Here is a 22,794-nt window from a genome sequence, read left to right as displayed (position 1 = left end):
GACAAGATCATGATACGCACGTTGTGGCGATCCATTTCGTTCTCCATTCTTATCACCGTTCGTCATTGGCCCGAACACCGTCGTGCCACCGTTATCGCGAGGATCGTCCAAATAGGAAGAATTGAAAATGAAGTGAATCATTACATATCTCCCCTGCATCACGCACTCCTGCAATATGGCGCTCGAAAGAATGACGCGAAGACACCGCCCAAGCTCGTGTACAGCCAAAAACAGGACCCGTGTACAGAAACAATTTCTTACCCTAATATAGTTCGTAGTCCCTATTACCGAGTCCCTATTGCCAAAGGCGACCAGCCAATGGCAAACAGCACTTACGAACGAGAAGTTTGGTGAATTCGGCCTAGGGTTATCATGCCCTGCGCCCATGCTGACATGTTGTAGAACCTCAACGACGATGATGTGAGCCCGGATGTGTCCTATGCAGGCCACCGAAGATGCTCTTCAAGCTGCAAGACCAATAATCAGGGGTCAGCAAAGTTTTGATGCCCGACGCTGCAACATACATTGCCGGAACCATGCATTGCCTGCATTCACAAATAATTACTTACGCTAGAATCGCTCGTATAAGATCAGTTACCATGCAGTCAATCGTGATTTTGACATATTATTGACCCCAATGCACGAATTGACAAAGCTTTTCGCTCGTAAGTGCCCTTTGCCATTGGCCGCGGCCATCACCGCTAATAATATGTCCAGCATGAGGGACTCAATTCACGAAGATTTTTTGTTCAATAAGAGCTGTTTGCCATTGGTCAACCGCCTCCGCTTACAATATATCCTACCCCACGATTGGCTGACGCCTGCTCTTATGAGCATTTCTGACGCAAGAACTTTATTGCGAATGCGTGCCCAGGATTGGCTCGTGTATGCTCCAATCATTTTTGTCAAGAGATTTTCGTGAACAGGAACCCACAGCCGGCTTAATGCAAAGATTCCTTTCGCTTATTTTTATTCCTTTCTTTTCGCCCATACCGCACGCGATCTGCCGCGGTCTTGGCGATAACGTCGGATCGCGGTTCTAACCATTGGTGAAGCGCGAAAACGAAAGGAAGTGAAATTTAATTACCACACTACGCCGGCGTAGGGCCCTTATTTTATAACAAATGATTTTACACTCTTTTCGCCGTGCGTCATTGGTTCTGACAAAGGTGCACTGCCGTTATAGCATGTGAAGGCGAGCCGAGAAAGCTGGTATATATGGCTGGAGGCTAGATGTACGCAGTGAGCGCTGTGTTTCCGCGCAACCAATGTTGGAGGTGATATGACCTGCTGACTGCTGGAGGCACGGCGTGTATGTTGTGGGGAGCGGCAGCGGCAGCTCCGAACGTTAGCTTTGAGGAGCTCGGCGCGCACGCTCCCGGCTGCCGGCGCTCCTCATCACCACAGCGTTGAGACCGCGAGTGCCCGTGGTCATCGAATAAACTCTGTTCATGTGCGTTTTTGGGCACGTGACATAACACGTGTTTAGTCAGTAACCGAATGTTGACTGCAGTTTATAACGTCCATAAAACTACGAGCTTTACTGCGTGTTCTAATACTTTGCTATCGCTGTCAATGTACCGTCGTTCGGGCGAAACTGCCGCTTTTTGTTCGACTGTATACGCTATTGGCCGACCACCTATATACCTGTGCCGATTTGAATCAAATGGGTTGCGTTTGAGAGCGAAAGTTAAAGTCTAGCAACTGCGGCAAAGAGAAATTTAATTTAGGTCACTCTCATTTCTTACAAAAATTGCTGAAAATCTTTTTTTTTTATTATTACTGTAAAAAATTCAAGCACGATGTTTCCAAATCAGTAACTCAGCACCAAAAACAGATATCGTTGTCGCTGTTGTTTACGAGTTTACAGCTTACGTGAGATTGTTACAGCGTTTATGAGGCTTTTGTAAAAGTCTTACTCACAAATTAGTTGTATATTTCAGAGCCGGCGTACAATATACGTCCTTTTCGTCCGCTTTATATATCTCCTATAGGCTTACAGAACTTGTGCAGGGCCGGTATTTTGTAGCGATGCCTTTGCGATGCTAATGCCTTCTCGCGCTTTTCGCGCTTGGTCACTGGTCGGACCGACGGTCCGCTCACGTTATCAACGGGATCAGCCGGCCGTGAGCGGTGGATGATAAGACTAGCATAGAATAAAGCATAACGCATCGCCACAAAATACCGGCCCAGGTTACAAAGCTTGATACGGTTTTCTTCTCTTATTGTCGCAAGCTTCAGGATTTTTCAAAACAAGATTTATGGGCTAAATAAAAAATTTGCTGCCTGTAGAGTCGGTAGACCTTAAGTTTTCTTTCTTTTAAATGAAACAAAACGTGGTCAACATTGGTGCAGATGCAGCCGAGAATAGCGATTTCTTGGTCCCCATTGATTCAATATACGAGCTCTTGAGCTATAACTTCCTCTTAATGTTCCTTTTCAGTGTTCCTTTAAATCGTGTTGTACTTTTAGCGTGCCGTTTTTAACTGCCTTCTCGCGGGTGGCAGAAAATCTTGACATTATCTGGGACAACACGAGAGAAATAAACAAATGGAAACTGAACGGCTCAGTCCTATTACTTGCAAGTATCGATACTTCAGATAAAGGGTGACTGAAGCGATATTAAAGGGACACTAAAGAGGAACACTAAATCAGTTTATATTAAGAAAGTATTCTCGAACAACTCTAGGTTCGCTAATTTCGAGGTAATAGTTTGATTATTAGAAGAGAAAACGAACGTCAATGAACAATTTAATAAATTTCGGGCCGACACCCCAGTGCCGGCACGTCAGTGGGACGTCATGAATTTTAGTTTTTTTTTTTAGTTTTTTTTTTCGTATTTGCGCCGGCGTGGGCTCAGCGAAAGGTGTCGAAACTTGCTGAAATTTTCAATAAAATTAAAAGCCGTGAAAAGGGAATTGCCTTATCATCTTTCCACTGCGTTGCATCTGTATTTATTCTTATTATTATTTTTCTTGAATGGACCCATTGCCATGCTTGGAATGTTATCTGATTTTATCGGATAGTCATTGTGCCATCGTTGTGTATAGTGCGTGCGTGCCTAACACCTTCAGGCCCTGAAAGCTTATGCATGGGGACAACACGGCCAATGGTTGAACTCGGAATGCTTGTACGTACCTCATATCTCAAAGCGGGTCACATATAAACAAACCAATCACCTGGGCGCCATACTATTCTGTCACGTACCCAGAAAACAGCGCTTAGCCGCTCCATGGTCGCATACGTAGGCGTCAGTGTGATCATCTGGCAAGCGTAAAGCGATACGTATACATGAGTCACGACCACAATAGCTTGGATGGGTCAGAATCTTTATCTCTCCGTTGCAACTCCTTTCCGCTCGCGTGCCGGTTCAAAGCGCGCGTCGTATCGGCCGCGCGTCGCCGCTGTCGTTGTGAGGCGCAAGTTCCGGCCACAGGTGCAGGCGAGGGCGGAAACGACGACACAGTCAGCAGCCGGCAATCCTTCCCGCTCGAGTCGAAGTGTGGGCGCCTTCACTTAATTATTATTTTTTTTTCGTCTCGCTATACACACAACGGCGCTTTTCACTAGCTGCCAAAAGATGACGCTGTGCCTGTGAGCGTGCGCGCCTGCCTTTACTTCGCTTCGGCCCATCCAGCGGTCTTCCCTTTTACAGCTATGAGAGACGCTTTTTCAGACCCGGTAGAGTTCAACAATTATTGGCGCATAGCGCGGAATATTAGTTTAGCATAACTCGATGATGTTGCGAGTAGCTAAAGCAGTCATATTCGTCGCTCATCCCGAAAAGCGTTCCGATGCTTGTGGATCTGCGGCAACAGCTCGTTTCGCAGCGGCAGTCATACAACTCGCCTCGTTCGCGGCCAAACGGCGGTCCACACGAATGAAAGTTTCCGGCGGTGCGAAGAGGTGGCGGCGGCAACATGTGGGCCGCGGAGCACGTGCTCGGCGGGGGGGATCGGCCCAAGAGTCCGGGATGCGGAGGAGCGCGAGATGCTGCCGCTGGCGGGGAAAGCGGCCGCCACCGCCACGGCGGCGGCGCTGCGGTCGCCTTGCGGGGCCCGGCGTCGCCGTCGCCGCGTGCCCCGTCCAGTCGGCTTCGCAATGCCGCCCAGGCTGCTAGCATGACCCGGCCTCTGCCGCTGCTGCTGCCCGTGGTGCTCGTGGCAGCGGCCGCCTCGGGCGCGCGCTGCCCGCAGGACCAGGACCGCTGGGACGCGAGCAACAAGGCGCTCACCTCGTCGCTCGTCTTCCAGGGCCGGCTGCTGTCCAAGTCGGTGGACGCGGCGGGCAACCTCCTGGCGCGCTTCCGCGTCCAGAAGGTGCTCAAGCCCATGCCGACGGCGACGTTGCGACGCCGCCAAGAGGTGGTCGTCGCCCTGGTCAAGAGCCGGCCGCCGCCCACGCCGCAACACCTCAACCGCTCCGCGTCGCCGCGCGCCCCGCGTCGCGACGCGCTCAACAACGAGGCTCTGGCACCCCGCCGGCGGACCTTGTGCCCCGTGTCCGTGCCGCAGGGATTCGTGTTCAACGCACGTTACCTCGTCTACGCCAACCCCATCGCCGGCCGCGCGGCACGACGGCTGCTGCTGCCGGCGGCGGCGAACTTCTCGGCGGCCGCCACGCCTGACCACTACACGCGCCGCGCCGGACGCGCCGTCAAGAAGGTCGTCTGCAACGGATGCGGTGAGTGTCGCGATGTCACCTCTTTTGGCCGCTCACCACGGCCGGCGCCGCTTTTTTCTCGGTTGCCTCTCTCTGCGTATAACGCTGTGTTCGCGCTTCACTGCCGTGCCCCGTTCCTTTTGGACGCAGTTACCATTTTACTTATTTTTTTTTTCCCCACCTCAGCAGTTCCACGCGAGCTGCACGAATACCTTACGCACGAGGTCGACGGAAGCGTTTTTCCGTCTACTGTGACAATCGGTGCACCCCCCACGTGCTCTGGAGCTGTTGTCAGTTTCGCGTTACGCGGCCGCTCCGAATGAAAACCTCCGACGGAACGAGCATCCTGAGCTCGGCGCCTGGTTGTCCCCGTGTCTTCGTGTCCCTCTTCTTCGCGTTTATTTTTATTTCCTGCCGGCATCGTGACACGCGATCCGTGAAAGCTTTCCGGTGCGGCCTATGCACGACGTGCGCGAGCGCCCGACTCTCCGTCGCACGTGCATCTCGCCGCTGCTGGCCGGTCGCGGTCAGGTTGCTGGTTTTCCTCTCTCCGGGGCCTTCGCTCCTTCCTCTTTGTTTCCTACAGGCGCTGATCCGTGTCTTCTCTGTACGACATGCTCAAGTCGCCCGATAGAAAGAAGCGCCCGTATAGCACAGCGCCAACTTCTCTGGCGCTAGCCTAAGTTAGACCTTCTAACTTAGGCTAGCGCCTGTCGCGAGTTCCTTTTTTTTTTTTTTTTCTATGCTCTCGCCCTCTTTATTTTTTTTTTCCTGTTTTGTTGTCTTTGCTCAGGCGATGTATTGAGTCTCTGCTCTTCCCTCTCCCATGTTGCCTGCTTTTTCTTGGTTCGAGATTGTTCTTCACTCTTTACATTTATTTATTCATTTCAGCGGGAGGGAAATGCTGCATGAAATTCTACGCATGAGTAGGTTGTCTCCCGCGCTCTGCATGCATCGGCACAAAAAACTTGCGGCCGCGCTTAGTGTCCTTGATGTTTGATGAAAACGCGGAGTTTGTATGCTCTTAAACATATAATCACTTGCGGCACTAGTTAATAGCACCTCTTACCCTTAAACATGCGACAAGAGCTTACTTTAGTGAATATGGCGACCTTATCGTGGGTTCTTATTTCTTTTATCATTATTCCTTTGAAGCGCTTGCTACATAAATGTATTTATTCTTTTGTTCACGGAGTGTGACGAGCATACCAAGAGGGTGTGGTGGTGGTTGGGGGTTCGAATGACAAACGCAGTAGTCCTCAGCTAAGGGCAACGCGGCGCGAAAGCCTCGTTAATGCCAAACCACGCGACGACGACCGCACTTCTTGAGATCGCATCATTTCCTTAAAAGGCTGCCGTCGCCGTCCGCTCTCTCAGTCCGTAATGTGTTTCCGACCGCCGTCGGACCCGCCACTATATGACCCCCCCCCCCCCCCCCCCCTCGCAATTTGTCAGCCCTAAATTTCGACAAGGAGCCAACGGATTCTTCGCCCCGAGATCTGCATCACGCGGACAGGGCGCATTACGTCGCTTTCGAGGAGCGATAACGGCGAGTCTTTCCCCGCCGCGCCGTGCGAATTCCTCACGGATTAGCGTACGCGACAAGAATACTCCGCGCGCAGCAGCACTGCATCGCTTTGTTCGCGAAGATAAACGTCCCCGTTGAAGAACGCTAAACAGATGCTGAAAGAATGCGGTAATGGCCACTGCTTGTTTAGGCGAGCGCGCTCTTTCGGCGGGCCGCCATCCATGTTGCCGCGCGGCAAGCTCGCTTATAGTCGAGCTCAAACAAAAGGTACATACGCCGCAACAGCGCGGAGGAACGACTCTTGAAACTGTTCCGAAAGAGCGCCGACGTAGAACGCCAGATTCTCCCTCGTTTTCTTTCTTCCTTTCTTTATCGACGCGATGTTCTGTGCTTTTCCAACTTTTCTTTTGAGCTCTGCGGCCCGATGATGCTTACGGGCAACGGACGCGTTCGAAGTTCATGACCACATACGCCGTCACCGAATGTTGCCCTATCGGCTAGAAGAGCAGTAAAGGCATTCGTCTTTAGTGCCTTCCTTCTTTTTTTTTTCCCTTTTTTTTTTTTTTGTCCTTGGTTGGAAAGAGGGGGGGGGGGGGGGGGGCTGACTTTGACTGATGAGCTTTGACAATCACGCCGTTACGATATATTTATGTGCTCCTTCTTAGAAATCTGCCGCCGACAGGACCGAAAAGTTCTGGCATGCATGAGTCGAGTTAATTTGTCAAGTATAGATAGAGTCGAGCAGCGGTGAGGAAGACGGGGATAAAGGATACTCGAAAGCAGAGCAGTTTGAGCAGCCGCGCACCTCCCGCACGTACATATGGCAGCGTGTCACATACAGCGTACTTGCCATTTATGCAACGGACGGAAACAGCGTATACATGTGTCGATACTGAAATCTATCAAGGAACTAAGTTTACATAGAGGGCGATACCACACAAGGAGACACTACGCAGTCGATGTACTTTATACCCCAAAGCACCCCGGAAAGCACGTTAGATTATGCTAAACTGAACTACACCGCACGCCAAGTAAAGAGCAAGTTTCACGTACAGGCTTACGCCACTATAGGACGCTTTACAGTCTATTACAGTAATCTGCGTTACTGAGAAAATTAGTGCAGCATTCTATTCAGGCATGACAAGCGACCGCTCTTCGGTTGACGTGCGCTTGTTCGAAATATGTCTGCGAGTCTATACTGTAATAGCCGAAAACTAATGTTAATGCGTGGTCCAAGATTGTACCCGTGTCAATGATGGCGTGTATAGTTAGGGCGCAATATGCAAGTTCGCAATGTTTTATTACATTTATTTGTTATGTCTAGTTTCGGGGTAAGCGCAAGAAATTTTAAATTTTCCTGTTTTAGAAAACAAATCAAGGTCGCGGATCTTCTATCGCGTAAAAGCGTCTCCTCAGTGGATGAAGAGACGCCCGCCTATGCGATGTTCAATCGAGAAAGGCACTAACGAAAGAAAGGTTTTCTGAATACGGGCCCACATGTTATGCACGAACCTAGCCCATACACTAAAAATCACGGTCACAAACATCCCCAAACTCTACAGGAATACCGTTTCAAAAGTGATTGCTTTAAATACTCTTTTTTTTTTGCATGGATGATTAGGGAACGGAATAGTCTGCCTACATGTCTAACTAGTTCTGATAATTTAGATAATTTTCTATCATTACTTGAAAACCCCTGACCTGTGTCGCAGAGATGAACTGTGATCCTGTATTGCCGCGTCCACATGTTCTTTAAGTCCTGTATTGCTGTTTTATACATATTTAGTAATGCCTTTACTATATGCTGCTCGCTTCGCAATAAGTTAAAATAAAAAATGTATACGACTTATTTCCTTTGTACCCAGTCGGATTTCTTGCAATATGTTTGTTATGAGGGTGCCCTTCCTGCAATAATCCCCATTGGGATAGGCAGTATGTACGAAATAAATAAAATACATAATTAAATCAATCATAAACCAACATCCAACTGTGCGGAAAGCGTTTCTCTTCATTTTTTTCTTTCTAACGTATTTTTTGTGTCATTACCACAACTTAAAAATTACGTCAATGAGAGGCGAAACTCTTTTTGCATAGCATTAACTTCTTGAAAGCCAAAAAGAAGACAAAAAAGCACTAGTTTTTTAGGCGCATTTAAAACTTTTGATAACTCTGTTCATATGCTAGCTAATTTAGAATCACTGAAATCACTGAAAATGAAACGTAAATTTATAGTGCTATCAAGTTAAAGTGAATCAATAAGAATATTTGTTTAGCGCGAAAGCTTACTGCTTTTTTGTTTTTTGAACAGTTTGTATTTAAGCAGGTTTCCCATGACCGTTTATATAATTTTTCGCTAATATGCTCGCTGCATTCATAAACTCTGCGTCGCACCGCAGTAGACTTAGCCGGTAATAACTTTAAGGTTCAGATTCACAATGATATTATTGTATAAGGGTAGCCCGGTAAGTTTGCTTTAAGTGCTTACACTGCATGAGTATACTACGAAGTGTGTATTTATTATTCGGTTAGCGGCATGGACAGACGTCAAGGGAACTCTCCGTTGCGGCGTTATCTTTATTAGTATCACTGTGGTTTTTTTTTCCTTCACTTGTTTTTTTTTTTTTTTTTTTGTATTCTAGCTCGTTCATTCCTGTATTTTTGCTGTATGTCATAGATAGATGGAGTAGCCGAGGTACCCTTTACATCAATCTGTTCGCAACAAACCGTGTATAAACCCATGTATGACAGAAAAAGAAACGTGATAGCCCAACGTCGGCTGGCGAGAGTTTTGTTTGATTGATGATGAAGGCGCAATGAAGACTGGGCTGTTTCCTAAATAGCCGGCGCATGAAACCTCCTCGTCAACACGAGCGATCCGACACCTGTCGTGCCATCACTCTGCTCTGGACAAGCGTATCATACTGTCGACACGCTTCCAAGTGAAACAGCTCCGGGTTTTTTTGTTTTTTAGTTGTTTTTTTTTCGGTTGTGCTGTCATAATTGTCATAACCACGGCACCACTGCCTCGTGCTGCTTTTGGACAAATGACCGCCACTTGTTTAAGCCTCATTGGTTTTCCGTCACTTATCGGTGGCAAGCATTGCAATCTCAAGCGGCGCCCTCGATTAGGAAAGTCTTTTTTTATTTATTTATGCACAGTGACTTGCTTGTCTGGTTGATCATTGGATTGTTTGCGTCGCTGAACTCTTTGAATCTATATCGTGGCAACCCAAATAAGCCACGAACTGTGACCTATACGTACACACCAAGTAGGCGAGAAACCGCGAACATGACTTCACAGTAGCGATGCACCAGCGCCGATACGGTGTCATTGCACCACGAATAAAGGGGGAAAAAGGCGTGCTCGTGCAGACGTGCAATTAAACAAGCAAGATGTTTGGGTGGCAAGCTCGTACAGGGAGCTCGGAGGTCCTCACAGTGATGGACAAATGAAACTCAGACGATACTCTATATTTCTTTTGTCTCTTTCTTTTCAATCAAAGCAGCGAAAATCAGAAGACTGTGTTTTCTGCGGTATAGGTAGATGCTGGCAAGTTTAGTTTGGAATTCGTTATGCGATGTACAGCCTCCTGTGAGTAAAGGCCAAGTGCGCCTTTATTTTATACCGACAGTGACGTTTTTATTTAGCGCGACTGCGTTTGGAATTATGCCATTCGCCGTTTATTTGTTCACGTATTGCACGTGTGATGATATGAGCCATGCTTTATTGCAAAGACAGTCGCAGTGCATTCAGGTCTCTTGAGATTCATAGTGACACACAAGGCACCTGACACTGTATATACACATCTTTACCAACTTGTGATGATGCTTGAAAGTTGGTTTACTGTAGTAAGGATTCTAGATGTGTGGACAACTAATAATAATAAGCTGGCTTGAATAATCGGATTGGTTTGCGAGGCCAGCCAACTAGGCAAGGAGATGAGCGCGTGATGCTGCACGTTGGGTATATCAGATCGCGTAGCTTCATATACTGCTGATATAGCAGTTCCGAGTTCTACCTGCGCTTGGCATGTTTTCCACCGGCCGTTAAAGCATCGCACTATATACATGACTCCCTCTGCCACTGACGTTTGCTTCGAGTCTGATAGCATTTCAGTGATGCCACTTTCTCTCCTTGGCGTCGGATGTTACTCCTAAGCTCTTGCGCTATACTACGGCGTTGCTGGAACTGTCGTTGCGTCGCAGTGCCTAAAATTTGCGGGATTTCTCTTGTGTGGATCATTTGCATTTTGCGTATGCGCGTGAATGCGCCTCAGTGAGTATTTTTTTTAACTTCTAGTCGCTAATACGTACTTCTACTTCGCGAATATTATACGACACAAACTCAACCGCAACCTTCTCTCTTCTTCCCTTTCGTTTTGAATTCGCCGTGTAATGTTTTCTTATATATATAATGGTGTATTGCTGTATAATAATGCGTGCGAATTAATATGGGCGCACAAGCGCTGTCTGCGAGAATGTCGTCGAATGTTGATGTAAAAGAGGAAACTAAATACTTTACAAATGGTATCCGCTGTTCCCTCCGCTATACGGCAGCTTATTTCACTTGCATTGTCGTTCGCGAACGAAGTACTGCTCTTACATTGTTATTTCTATGCTTATTTGGCAGCGAACAGCCATCCTTCATTGGTGTATTTTGGCTCCAATGTCACGTATGGTGACGCAAAAGCAAACGCTAAACGCGTGTGCATGAATTCGCGCCTCACTTGTTTACGAGCTTAATTTCTTTGGACGCTCGGTCACAGACGTCAGCACGTTGGCCTTCGCCGTGTCGCAGCCGTGCACTGAGGCGGAGCTCATCAAATAGTAGCCTGCGTTTCGGGCGTGTCTTGTGCAGCCGCGTTGCACGCTGGTAGAACGGTTACAAGAAACGTAGAGACTGGCTCAACGATGCGAAAACATTTTGGGAGTGAATCCTTCTGGATGTAATTGACAGTGACGGTGGAATCAAATGACGTGCGCGGCTGCGCTTTAGTTGCACTAGAGCATTTGTATCTCTGGTGTTTGTTACGTGCCTTTATAACTTGTTTCCTTTCGTTTACGGATTGTCTGCTCTTCTCCTCGTATTCCCGGAAAAGTACGCCCTGTAAAGTATTATTGGAAAGACCAAGACATTGCTGCTTAATAAAAAATTCGAGAAACTGACTCCGCTAGAAGTCAGTGACGGCATATTCTAACGTAACATTAGCAAATATCTATTGCGCCTAAAAATAGAAAGGAAAAAAAATGAATACACGGCGAACGCGAGAGAGAATGAATGAACACATTAATGCACAGATTACACATATCGCGCAGATTATGAGATCCATCAAACTTCGGAAGCACTTAGCCGCTGAATTGCATCACAAGGTCGTTTTGCTTCGCCTTCTCTCATGTTGCCTGGGACTATTCCGTTATTATTATTTTCCTTTCAAAGCGAGGCTTTGTTTGGGAACCATCTCGGATTTCTATGACTGCGTCTTGCCGAATAGCTCAACACAGTACAGCCCGCGTCTATAACGAACCGGCCTGTATAGACTCACGTGTACTACCCCTACAGTTGTACCGGTGGCTCTGATCTCTGCGGAATTACGCGGTGAAACAACAAATGGTACCTAGATATTCTTACTGCTACAAATGCGCGGCTTCGAGCGCATAACTCCTTTATTACAGCTAACCTTTTTCTCTTTTACCTCTCGCTCCCTCATGAATTTTGTTACTGATATTTTCTTGAGCTACTGCGCACGGTAAAAGCATTTTGCTAGGCGACCAGCGCGCCAGTTGTAAAGAAGCGACTGGCTCTTCCTTCCCCTGGCCTCGGCGGACGTGCGGTGCCCGGGGCGGGTGGCGACGGGATGTGCAGTTCCTCCTCCGGGTCGTCGTGCAGTGCTGCGGCGCAGGCGCCTGTTTACCGGATCGGGACCTTTGGTAGAAGCGGCAGGCCGTCGCTCATTGTGCCCGTCTGACAGACTCCCCTGGCGTCCGCATGACGCCAGTAGCTGTCGCGCTGTTGTCGGCGCCTTCCGCCCCCGCGGGATAACGGCGCAACACCCTGCACCGTCCGACGTTACGCTCCAGTCGACACCGGTGACTTCGCGTCCTACACACAGTCCCTGTGGGACTTAACACGAACATGCCCCAGGGTTGGTGCTTCTTTCTTTTTGTTTACCTCCCTCTCTCTCTCTTCTCTTCGACAGAAACGGCTGCTAAATGTTTCTGCCGGCTTATTACAAGTGCTGTACACTTTGGTCCCTCTTCTCAGAGATATTATCGCTGACTCTTCGGGACAGCCCGGATCGGGTTGAACAGAACCGCTATAGAAGCCCGTCTCACGCATTCCGAGGGTCGAGTCGGAGGAAGGCTGTGCGGACAATCCTATGTATGCAAACGCTAGGACCTGAACACGTCTGACATTTTCTGGCTTTTGGTACTGGATTATAAGGTGTCAACCAAGCGTAGTTATGCCATGGCACGGCGACTGTCCGTACATGTGAAGAGTTGGGCAATGTACAAAAATAGCAATATGACCGTTACGCGCACGCCCCAGGCTTACTCGTTATGCAGCGGCATGCTAGAGGGATACGCATCCAAGCGTATTCAACATGGCAGCGCGTATGGAAAGAGGCTAAGTTGTTCTATACAATTACCCCTGCAATGCGCGTCCATTTAAGACCATTCGTGAAGCTATACATACAATTGACATTAAACTACACAAGTTTTGTCCCTGAACATATGTAACTATACTTTCGCTACCACTGGAACTGCGTCCACGTTCGGATACATTGCTTCTGCGTGCTTGATCTGCGCTAGAGCACGCATTAATAAAAATGTGCAAGTAACACTTTGCTGGAAGAGAGGCCACAAAGCCCGGGAGAGAAACAGTTAACTCTAGAAGGCACTAAATCCATTCTGGCTTCGTCTTTCTCCTTTTCTTTCCTTCTTTCAGTTTTCTTGCTCTTTCAGAGACAAAGCCACACGCGTGCGATTTGCCATGCATCAATGCACCATTTGCAGTGCGGACCAATTAAGACAGTGACACTGTCGGCAGGGGGAAGCGATGAGGATAGTTTACACGCACACTGCACCTAATTGGCATTTCTGTCTTAAGTCGAATACCCAAAAAAGAAAATGTCAAGGAAACAAACAAACAAAAAAATCAAGCGACCACTTGCGCTCATTTTGTCGTGATTACCAGATTTGTTTAAATAAATGTGCTTGCAGACCGTCGTTATATTTGAGTACTCTCTGCGAACGCCACCTGTTACGCAGTCGCACAGTTCCGCCTGAGCAACGAGTGGTGTCAGGTTGCAATTCTGGACAGCGGACATATACAAAGTCAAGCCCGAAGCATACACTACCACCATTGCGTGCCTCACGAGCCTCGCGCTCAACGAGTGTATAAATGCCATCGCATTCGAAAGACCAATTTGAAAAAAAAAAAGAAGAAAACGAATGAAAGAACAGAGTGCGGGTGGCCACTTGGAAGCTTTCCCGAGTGTCCGTCAAGATAGGGCGAGCTGTATAGATTTCTCGCGTCTCTCCTTCGCACCTCGTTCGCGCGAAAGGCGAGTGTCGTTTCGAGAGACGATACACGGGGAGGCGTGAGCGAAAATGCAGACCCAAAAGGGCACCGCGGCCCATAAGGAAAGGGGGGGGGGGGGGGGGGGGGAGGTCAGTCGCAGAAGACGACAAACTTGCGCCCCCCCTCCTCTCGACGCCCTCCTTTCCCGATCCTTCCGCAGGCTTTTAAGAGCGCTCGCTGTTTGCTAAGTGGCTCGGACCGTGCGCCGGAGCCTGCGGACCGGGACCGGAGACATCGTTCGTTTTAGAGAAAGCAGCCGCCCGTGGCGGGGGAGGGAGAGAGAGAGAGAGCTGTGGCTCGGGCCCGATGGGGGCCTCTCCGGAAATAGGAACCCCGCGCGCCAGGAACCGCGCGGTCGAGCCGCGCCGCGCGCGCGCGCGCGCTCGGGCACGCGTCGCGTCGCGACGCTGCTTTGCTCCGCTCCCTGCGAGGAGCTCGCTGGGTAGCTGCGCGAGCGCGTCGTTCGCTGCAGCACCGCGGGCTCTTCGCACCGAGCGTCGCTCCATTTTCCGGCGCGAGAGAGCCCCCGAGCGAGAGCCCATGGCCATCGACATCAGCCGTGTTTGGCAGCAGCTACGACAAGGGAGGCCAACGCGCTCGGTGCAGACGCGACGAGAGATTGAGGGAGCTTTAGTAGCGCTTCTTCCTACTTTCTTTCCTTTTTCATTTTTTACGCCATACTGTACGGTTCGTTTTCGGCTGCTTCGGCACCCCCGGACGCCCGGATATCTCGGGGCGTGTTTCCCGTGCTAACGAAGGCTGGAGCGTGTGTGTTCGATAGCGATTTCTCGAGAACGATTGATTCCTCGTCTTCTCTCATATGTGGTGGCGAGAGCGCTTGAGTGGTAGTGTATACCCAGGCGCGAGCTGTTTTGGTGCGGTCACTCTTTACTTTCTTGGATGTTTTCCAAAGTTGCCAAGAATGCGTCTGTGTCACGGTAACTTCCACGCATCTGGTGTTTCATTAGGACAGAAAAATGTAGCCTACCGTGTTCGCGTGACACGTATATGGCTAGGTAAAACTATAACAAGTAGATATTGAGGAATCTCGTTTTTTTTTTCTAATTTCTATTTAAAAAAAGTTCCAAGCAGCGCAAAAAAAGGCGTAGACAAAGGGCAGAGAAAACAGACCGGACTAGCCCTTGATTCCCACGAACACTGAGGTAAAAAAAAGAAGAAAGAAAAGAAAAGAAAGAGAGAGAGAGAGAGAGAAAATCCAAAGCCTGCCACTAAGGCGCGAGATCCGCACTATATATGATCTCGCCAGGAATGTGGCCGCTACAAATGTTTCCCAACGACGACGTCACTAATAATTATTTTGCCCATGGTGCCCGACAGTGACAGCCGCGATTGCAGATATTGCGATTCTGCACATACATCTCATAGGCGCAGGATGATGCCTCGATGATAATAACATCTGGGTGAAAGATGAAGACAAATGCCAACCACGCAACATTTAGTAATTTAGTGGATGTGGTGCGGGGTGGATGACAATTCTCCCATTCATGAACCTTCCTCCACCCTGAGGACTTCGGCAGAACTGATTTGCCAATGTTCAGTGGGCGCGCTTGTTTGCGCACGTGTTGGCTTCTTGACGTCATTTCGGATGCTGGTTGAATTGGGTTGCTGCTACTAAATATTTTGCGGTCGGTGTTTGTCTTTCATCGTGTCCCGACCCGACGCGATTCCGTCATACTATAACTGTTTCATAACATCAGCTACGACGAACTTAATACTCGGACGTTCCAACTCGCCTCCTATAAGCTCGCTTTGTGCGGGCGCATCATGACCTTTAGCCGAGACCCTGCCCTCCCTCCCATGATGCCCTGTGAGGGTGCCGCAGCTGCGGAGCTTTGCACGGAGCGAAGGATTTATGAACGAGCGCTGAAGGTAGCAAGACAGGGATGAGGGAGGGAAAAAGGGTGGCTGGCAATGTTGCCGGTGTTGCATAGACAAGGCGTTTTCTTCGAAACAAAGAAGAGAAAGGTTTTTCTTTCTTCTTTTTTATTTTCGTGAACTTCGCCGTTGAGACTTACCCGCTCGCGTGGCAAACGCGAAATGCGGTTCTCCGTAACCCCTTTTTTTACACGTCCATCTCTGTTTTCAGCCTGCATGTACGAAGCGTTTTCACGGGTGGACGCTCCCTGCGCGTATCTTGCCTCCATAGTCGGCGGCTCTAACGATTAAAAATGTCTGGAAGCTGTAATACGTCGTGCATGCCGTAGCTTCGGGCCTGTGGCGGGTGATGTGAATACCAAGCAAATCCACTGAGTGTCGTGGAAACATGTGAAGCCAGAAGTTACTTGCGGCTTACTGCACCTCGGGTGTGGGATCAGCGAGTGTCATAAAGACGAGAAAGCTTTACCTTGCCAGTTGTGATGCGTCAGAGAGAGAGAAAGTTTAATGGCATCTGTAAGTGCTGCGTGAAAAGGACCTGCGGTAATACTTCTAGACGGCATCGCACTAGCTGCGGATAAAGAATGAGAACTGTATCTTTCAGAAATATGAGCTGTAGCCGTAGCAATTTTGCTCTTGGTCATCACTACTCTTCACTCTCGTATAGTTCATGTACATCTGCGCATCGCTCGTAACTAACACAAGTGCACGCTTCCCAATAAAGCTTACTCCTGCAACACTATAGCCTCGAGCAATATTGCATCACTAGCGGGTTCAATCAAGGGACATTGCGGCGTAATTAACGACCGACCGTGGCCAGTAGGCACGTGACTCCCAGAATGGTGGCGCGTGAACCTGCGCCTTGAACGTGCAAGCACTTGCGCAAGCGAACAAGTTATCGCGTGCCAGGGCGGTGTCGTGAAAAAAAAAAAGAAAATCACACAAAGAAGAAAACAAGAATGCAACGCCGTGAAATTTACCAGGCAAGCTGGTGCGGTTGGCCGAGCCCGAGAAGAAAAAAAACTGCCGCACATTGTCAACGCTTTACCGTCTGTCAAAAGCATTTTTCGAAGCAACCTAATATCACTCTGCACGGTTAAGACTGTCGTGAGGGTTGTGTTTTTTTTTTTTCTTTTTTTTTATCGCTAGCATGCAGAGCGAGCGACTATACTGATGTGGTTTTATTTGACTTGAGACGTCATTACCTTTTAAAAGTAATTTAAAATGCCTTAAACTGGCCTTCAGCCCTTCTGCAGAGATGGCCTGATTTGGCTTCGTCGTAGACAAATTCCGCGAGCTTAGTCCACAGAATGCGACGTGGGCCGCAGCTAGATTGCAATCTCCTTATACTGTTTTATCGCAACGCGCTCTAGCATCCACAAGAGTGCACGGCTCTAGTGAGACAGAAGACGCGGAGGCGACCTGCGAACAAAAAAAAAAAAAAAGTAATGATAATGCAATGTAAAGATCAAAAAGAAAAAAAAAAGATGTACAGCACGGATGAAGCCAGTGAACGAAGCATTGCCCTTCCCGATACGCTACAAACATTGCATATCTTACAGCGTGCCATACTGCGATTGCTATCGCTGTCACTGCAATTATAGGTACTTTGGACGAAACAGCGATTTTTTTTCTTGTGTTATCGCTGTAATAGCCCGGGCATTCCTTTTAACTGTTTTCCCAAGCAGCAACCTACATCATTAGCTCGACTTTCATTCAGCGTATCGATCACATTTAAAGCAACTTGTTCGGGCAACGCCTGTTTCTCTTGAAGATTCCCTCTATCAGTTCCAGAGTGCAGCTGTAGACATGTCGAAAATGAAAAATAAAAACCGGAAAAAAGAAGGAATGAAGTAAGATGAACTTGTACGTGAACTTATTTTAAGGGACTCTGGGACTTTCAAGGCACCGCAAACAAAAACATACAGAAACGTGAGGCTCACAAAAAAAAAAAAGTTACTGAAGGAAACAAATAAAAAGAGAACGAAATTACTGTCGTGTTTTCTATGTGTGCGTTGTCTTTCGTTCTGAAATGAAGTCACTATGCTCGACAACGTCGAGAACTAAAGTAATAATAATAATAGTGTTGAGTGGCTTCTAACACTCGATCGTTGCGCGTCTACTGATCAGCGTTGCGGACTCGCAGAATATATATATATATATATATATATATATATATATATATATATATATATATATATATATATATAATTGTAAGCGCTAAGTGTGCAGTTCATCATCGTCTTCATGTGTATATACCCATCCTCATAATCATCATCATTTTGTCGGGTTGGTGTTCGTGGGCTGTCTCGCGCTGTGGCACAATAGAAGAGCTCTGCCTTCGTCCCGGGCGTCGTCTCACAATATATATATATATATATATATATATATATATATATATATATATATATATATATATATATATATACAATTCAGAGAACCTGAGCTTCCCATGGGTTGCGTGCCTTTCAAATGGCACCAAAGGGGAATCGACATTGCCAGTGACAGTCATGACAATCTCACGAGAGAACGAAAGAATACACGCATTTTATGGAGGTCCCTGGCTTCGCGATGCGTTTTCAGGCACGTTGAAGGATGTGTTCACACAAGTACGTGCATCACCGCTGCTGATCGCAAAGGGCGCAGCTGTTGTACCAAACACAGCTGAGCTTCACTTCATCGACAGCAGTCTTCCGGCTTACAAGTACTTCCGCGTGTCTGGCTGGCCTTCCCACGTCTGCGCAAGTCCAGAAGGGCACCCTATATATATCTCGACCGCAAGTACGACTGAGGAAACTGCATACAATTGCTGGCGCTTTTGTGATCTGCTTCAATTGCTCAAATGGTTTATCGCGGCAGTGGCCTTATGATCAAACCGTGCGTGATGGGCCCGACCACGTTCATTGTTAACACTTTTGCACTTGTCAACTTAGCAAGAGAGATAATCGCGTTGTGTATTACTACACGCCAAGCAAATGCCTAACGATGCAGAATATTACCCCGTTCTTTCCGTTTAAGTTGTTCTGTACTGTAACAGCTCCTGCAGTGTGCTTGCGCACGGGGGTAGCGGTATGCCTAAATATTAATAGGCACTTGAAAGCGGTCCCCCGCGCGCTTGCAGTCAAAAGCGGGCGTTCTGCGAGAACTGAAAGGGTACCGTATAGCAAGCACGCACATTGGCGTTGCCCAGCGTCACACTCCGCGCCGCAGGAGAAGCGGGGAGTATTACATAGTGTATACGTTCTCATTTTTTACTCTTGTTTTTAACTTCTTCCCGCGTGCAGCTTTTCGCCGTGCTTCAGCGGCGCCGCTGCCGCCGCTCGTAAAAAATGCTGCGCCAGGGTGTGAGTGAGCCTCTCGTATTCCTGCGCGCGTGGGACCTGATAGAAAAGCGCCTCCCCCCCCCACCCACCTCCCCTTTAGGCGCGCTTGATGGGACAGCTCGGAAATTGGCAATGACGGCGACGTTCAGCAGAATCTACCTTCCAATTTGGAAGCGCGCATCAGGCACTTTTTTTTTTTCTCCCCTCTCTTTACGCGTTTCGAAAAAAGCGCGCCGAAAATGCTAGAAAAGCGTCGCTGTCGCCGCCGCGCTGACTAGACGCCGTCGCGCGGACTCTTTCCGGTAGCGACATAGCGCATGTGTACTCTGCCCTCCCGTCGGGTCGCTGCGCGCCTCCCCCACCCAACTCTCGCTTGTGTTTTCCGTGCGCGTTTCTTTTTTTGTTCTCGAACTGTTTCTTTATCTTTTTTTCTCTTTCACCCTCTTTGCGCCCACTTTCCCGGGTCGCGAGGAAGCTATTTTTCGTCCCGGCCGCAGGGCGCGTGAGGTGTCTCTGCCCCAAGAGTTGGAAAAGACGCGAATCGAAGTGTGTGCGTGTGTGTGTGTTTGGAGGAGAGTGGAAGAAAGTAGAGGGAAAAGACGGGAAAAATGGAGAGAACGCGTCTGTCGCCACATATAAGCGGCGGCGAATGACCCTACTCGGCGATCACCATGTGTGTCTCGGCGCAAATCACCTCCGACGCGGTTGATTTGTCGCTGTCGCCCGGAGATGGCTCGGGCAGACGGTCCGAATGACCCCCCCCCCCCCCCCCCCCCTAGGTCACCGCGCAATTCCATTGAACGACGACTGTCATTTGCAGTGCGCGCGCAGCTCTTTAACCTCGCTGCGTGCGTCTGGCTCGGCGTGCGCTGGCCTGTCTGTCCGTCGAAGTGAATGTCGCCGACAAGCGGGCAGGCAAGATGGAGAGCCGCCACCACGTACCCCTCGAACCTCCCTTTTCATTCTTGGCGTCGACTTTCCCGGCGCCTGATGGATTTTGTCGTTAGCGTAATGAAAGCAGTCAGCGGCCTCATAGGCTGGTTATTCTGTACGGTCGTCTTCGTTCTTGGTTCGTAAGTCATACTTTTTTTTTCATTTATCTTGTTTTGATCTGTTACGGTACTTGAAAGGTTGTCTGCTGTGCTGAAATTGGGAGTCACCCTCTGTTTGTCTTCGAGTTTCTGCACCGAAATTTTCTTAAGCACCGAATCGATCACACTTCTCGTTGCTTTATTTCGCTCTCTTTCTTTCATTCAGTCTTTTTTTTTTTTTCTTTACGTTTCATCAATTGTAGGAATGCTGCCTCCGCGTCCGAGATTCGAACCTGCGACATCGTGCTCATCAGCAGTGGAACGTCATAGCCGCTGAATCACCGCGGTGACTATAATTTGATTCAGAGCAGTTTAATGCCCGATATGTCTGCGCTGGCACCAGGTTGATTCATGGTCGCCGACGCTCTGCTTTACAAAGGAAAAAAGTCGCAGTTTCTCCCGAAAGGCGAAGCATCGATTGCGATAGCAAATTAGTGGACAGCTATACGAAGTAAGGATAGTAGTAGTTTTATCGGCCGAATAAACTTGTAAACACTCGCTTACTAATTATGTTAAAACAAGCATGATGTCACGCGCACACAAGCAAACATGACCACACATCTCACTCGATGACCGCGGACACTCGCTGTCAAAACGCTGGAATGAGGAAGCGCGGCAGCAGCAGCGAGCGAATTGACCTTCGTGCTGCCTCTCGCTTCAAACGAGAACTAATTGGCGAGACCACAGCGCACACGAAGCTATCAGCACTCGGCGCACTCTGACCTCCATCGCAGATCGCTTTCAAGATAAGGCCAGCGCGGCCACCCCACACGTATAGCCGCTGCTGGAGTAGAACGCCCCCCTCCACCCTTTTTTCCCTCCCCCCGGTGCCTTGCGCACGACGGAAGACGACGCGCTTCCTCCCCGCTTTCCTCCCTTGGAGCCACCATCGTCGGCTCACCCTCGCGCGCTTTCACTGGCACATGTACAGCATACGACGCTCGGCGACGAAGTTATCGCCCTTAGACATTATACGGAACATCACGGCGACGGTAGAAATGTGCCTGGAGTGTCCGTATAATTGCTATCGCAATGAAGATACGGGGCATATTTAAAAGGGGAGATACGTGCCATCGGTGAGCCATTCTGCGCCTTGGTGCAAGCTGATTCGTTTTATTGTGGGGCAGCTGAACGTGCACATCGCCACGCTTGATATATTCGAGGGCTGCCTTCGGGCGGAGCTCTTTAGTTCACTTAGGCGTATTCCCATCGCCCTTAAATGATTCCTTTCACGCTGTGCGCAAAAGTAAACGCTTGCCAACACGAATCAATTCTCCAGTCTTGTTCCTCCGAAACAACGGCCTTCTCCGGTCTAGAGCGAGGTCCGTGGTTTGGGCCCTTGCAGTTCCATTTTACTGCGACAGCATCAGTTTAACCACAGATATATCTCAACCTATCGTTTTCTATATGCTCAATCGGACACCTCCAATCCCTGATTCAAGCGCCTGAAAGTTAACGCAAATACCATAGTAGCGTCTTTCTTTTATTCTTTTTTAATGCTAGAACATTTTTTCACTTGTAGTTAGTTCTGGAAACCACTTAGTAAATAATTCATTACTATACTAATTAATTATTTATTTATTAAACACGTCATACTTTTTTTGTACGAAAGTACTCCCTGGCCAGAAATAAAGATTGATCAAGTCGTCCTAACGTTCCTTCATGTGGAAGGGCGTGTTTCAAGACTGAGCTTCCTGTGTTTGTTTGTTTGTTTGTTTGTTTGTTTGTTGTTTGTTTGTTTGTTTGTTTCACAAAATGAAAAAGCATGAATGAGACATCGCCAGGGAGGTACCCCAGAAACACATGTGTCCTAAATACACTGTACTCGTGAAAAACCCTGAGTGGGCGAAATTAATGCGAAGCCCCGAACAGCGGCTATAGATATATAGTTCCCTGGCGTTACCCTTTCTAATCTAAAGTTATCTTGGACTGCCAACCGTGCTCAATACATGTTCGTGCGTCGAAAGATACACGCGCCAGTGGTAGCCCAGGGCGTCTGCAAAGTCGCGCCTCAAAGAATAAGCTATCCCGACGTGCACTCCGGCGAGTCTCGACAGCGACGTCGCACCGTAGGAGGGGAAGACGCAGTGGGTGCTCGCCGCGGCCACCACGGACCAACGGCGTGGTGGCGAATCGAAGCCGTGCGCCAAGCATCTGCTAATGGCTGTTCGCGCCAACTGTGACAGCAGCTGTACACGCATCCCGGAACCGGATGGGGCCGGTCAACGACTCGGTCACTATACCCGTCGGTGTGTCCAAGCAGGAGCCGGCGCACGGCACTATACTTGGCGGCGAGGAAGACGGCGAGCGGTGCACTACATGCGATCCCGCGCACAGCGGCCAGACGGGGGCGCCTTTGTCGGGCCAGTGTGCATGTCCCGCGCGGCCCGCTCATACTTACCGTTGTCTTTACGGCCTCTTACTCGATTATTTATCGCTTTGTCCTCGGTAGTAACGACTTCCCTCTTAATTTCCCCGACACCGTTTTTATAGGCTGAGGCAGCGGATAACGAAGCCGCGGCGCCGTCGTCCCGGTCGTCGGCGCGAGAACCAGGGGGGAACAATAGGCGCTGATGCAAGGACGCCGCGCGTACATCCCCACGGGGTCGGACGTCTCCGGAGGGAAAATCAAAATGACCGAAGGTGGCGCCCCCGCTTGCTCCGGACCTTCTCCGGAAGAAAAAAAAAAATGAGGAAGAAAGGCGCGTACAT

General features: G+C 49.0%; 1 protein-coding gene across 2 annotated transcripts in view; it reads left to right on the top strand.

The window, feature by feature from the left end:
- The first annotated feature begins 4,108 nt into the window (after positions 1-4,108).
- The window catches only part of LOC119437268 (protein vein), a 133,637-nt gene continuing 114,951 nt past the window's right edge, over positions 4,109-22,794 (top strand). For both annotated transcript variants that reach the window (XM_049660401.1, XM_037704308.2), the window contains exon 1: positions 4,109-4,683. In XM_049660401.1, coding sequence (XP_049516358.1) covers positions 4,122-4,683 — 562 coding nt within the window. In that variant the 5' untranslated portion in view covers positions 4,109-4,121. The remainder of the gene's footprint in view (positions 4,684-22,794) is intronic.

Source organism: Dermacentor silvarum, chromosome 1, assembly GCF_013339745.2.
Source record: "Dermacentor silvarum isolate Dsil-2018 chromosome 1, BIME_Dsil_1.4, whole genome shotgun sequence".
NCBI classification, from domain to species: Eukaryota; Metazoa; Arthropoda; class Arachnida; order Ixodida; family Ixodidae; genus Dermacentor; species Dermacentor silvarum.
Note: the sequence above shows the minus strand (reverse complement) of the source record. Positions and strands in the feature narration are given on the sequence as shown.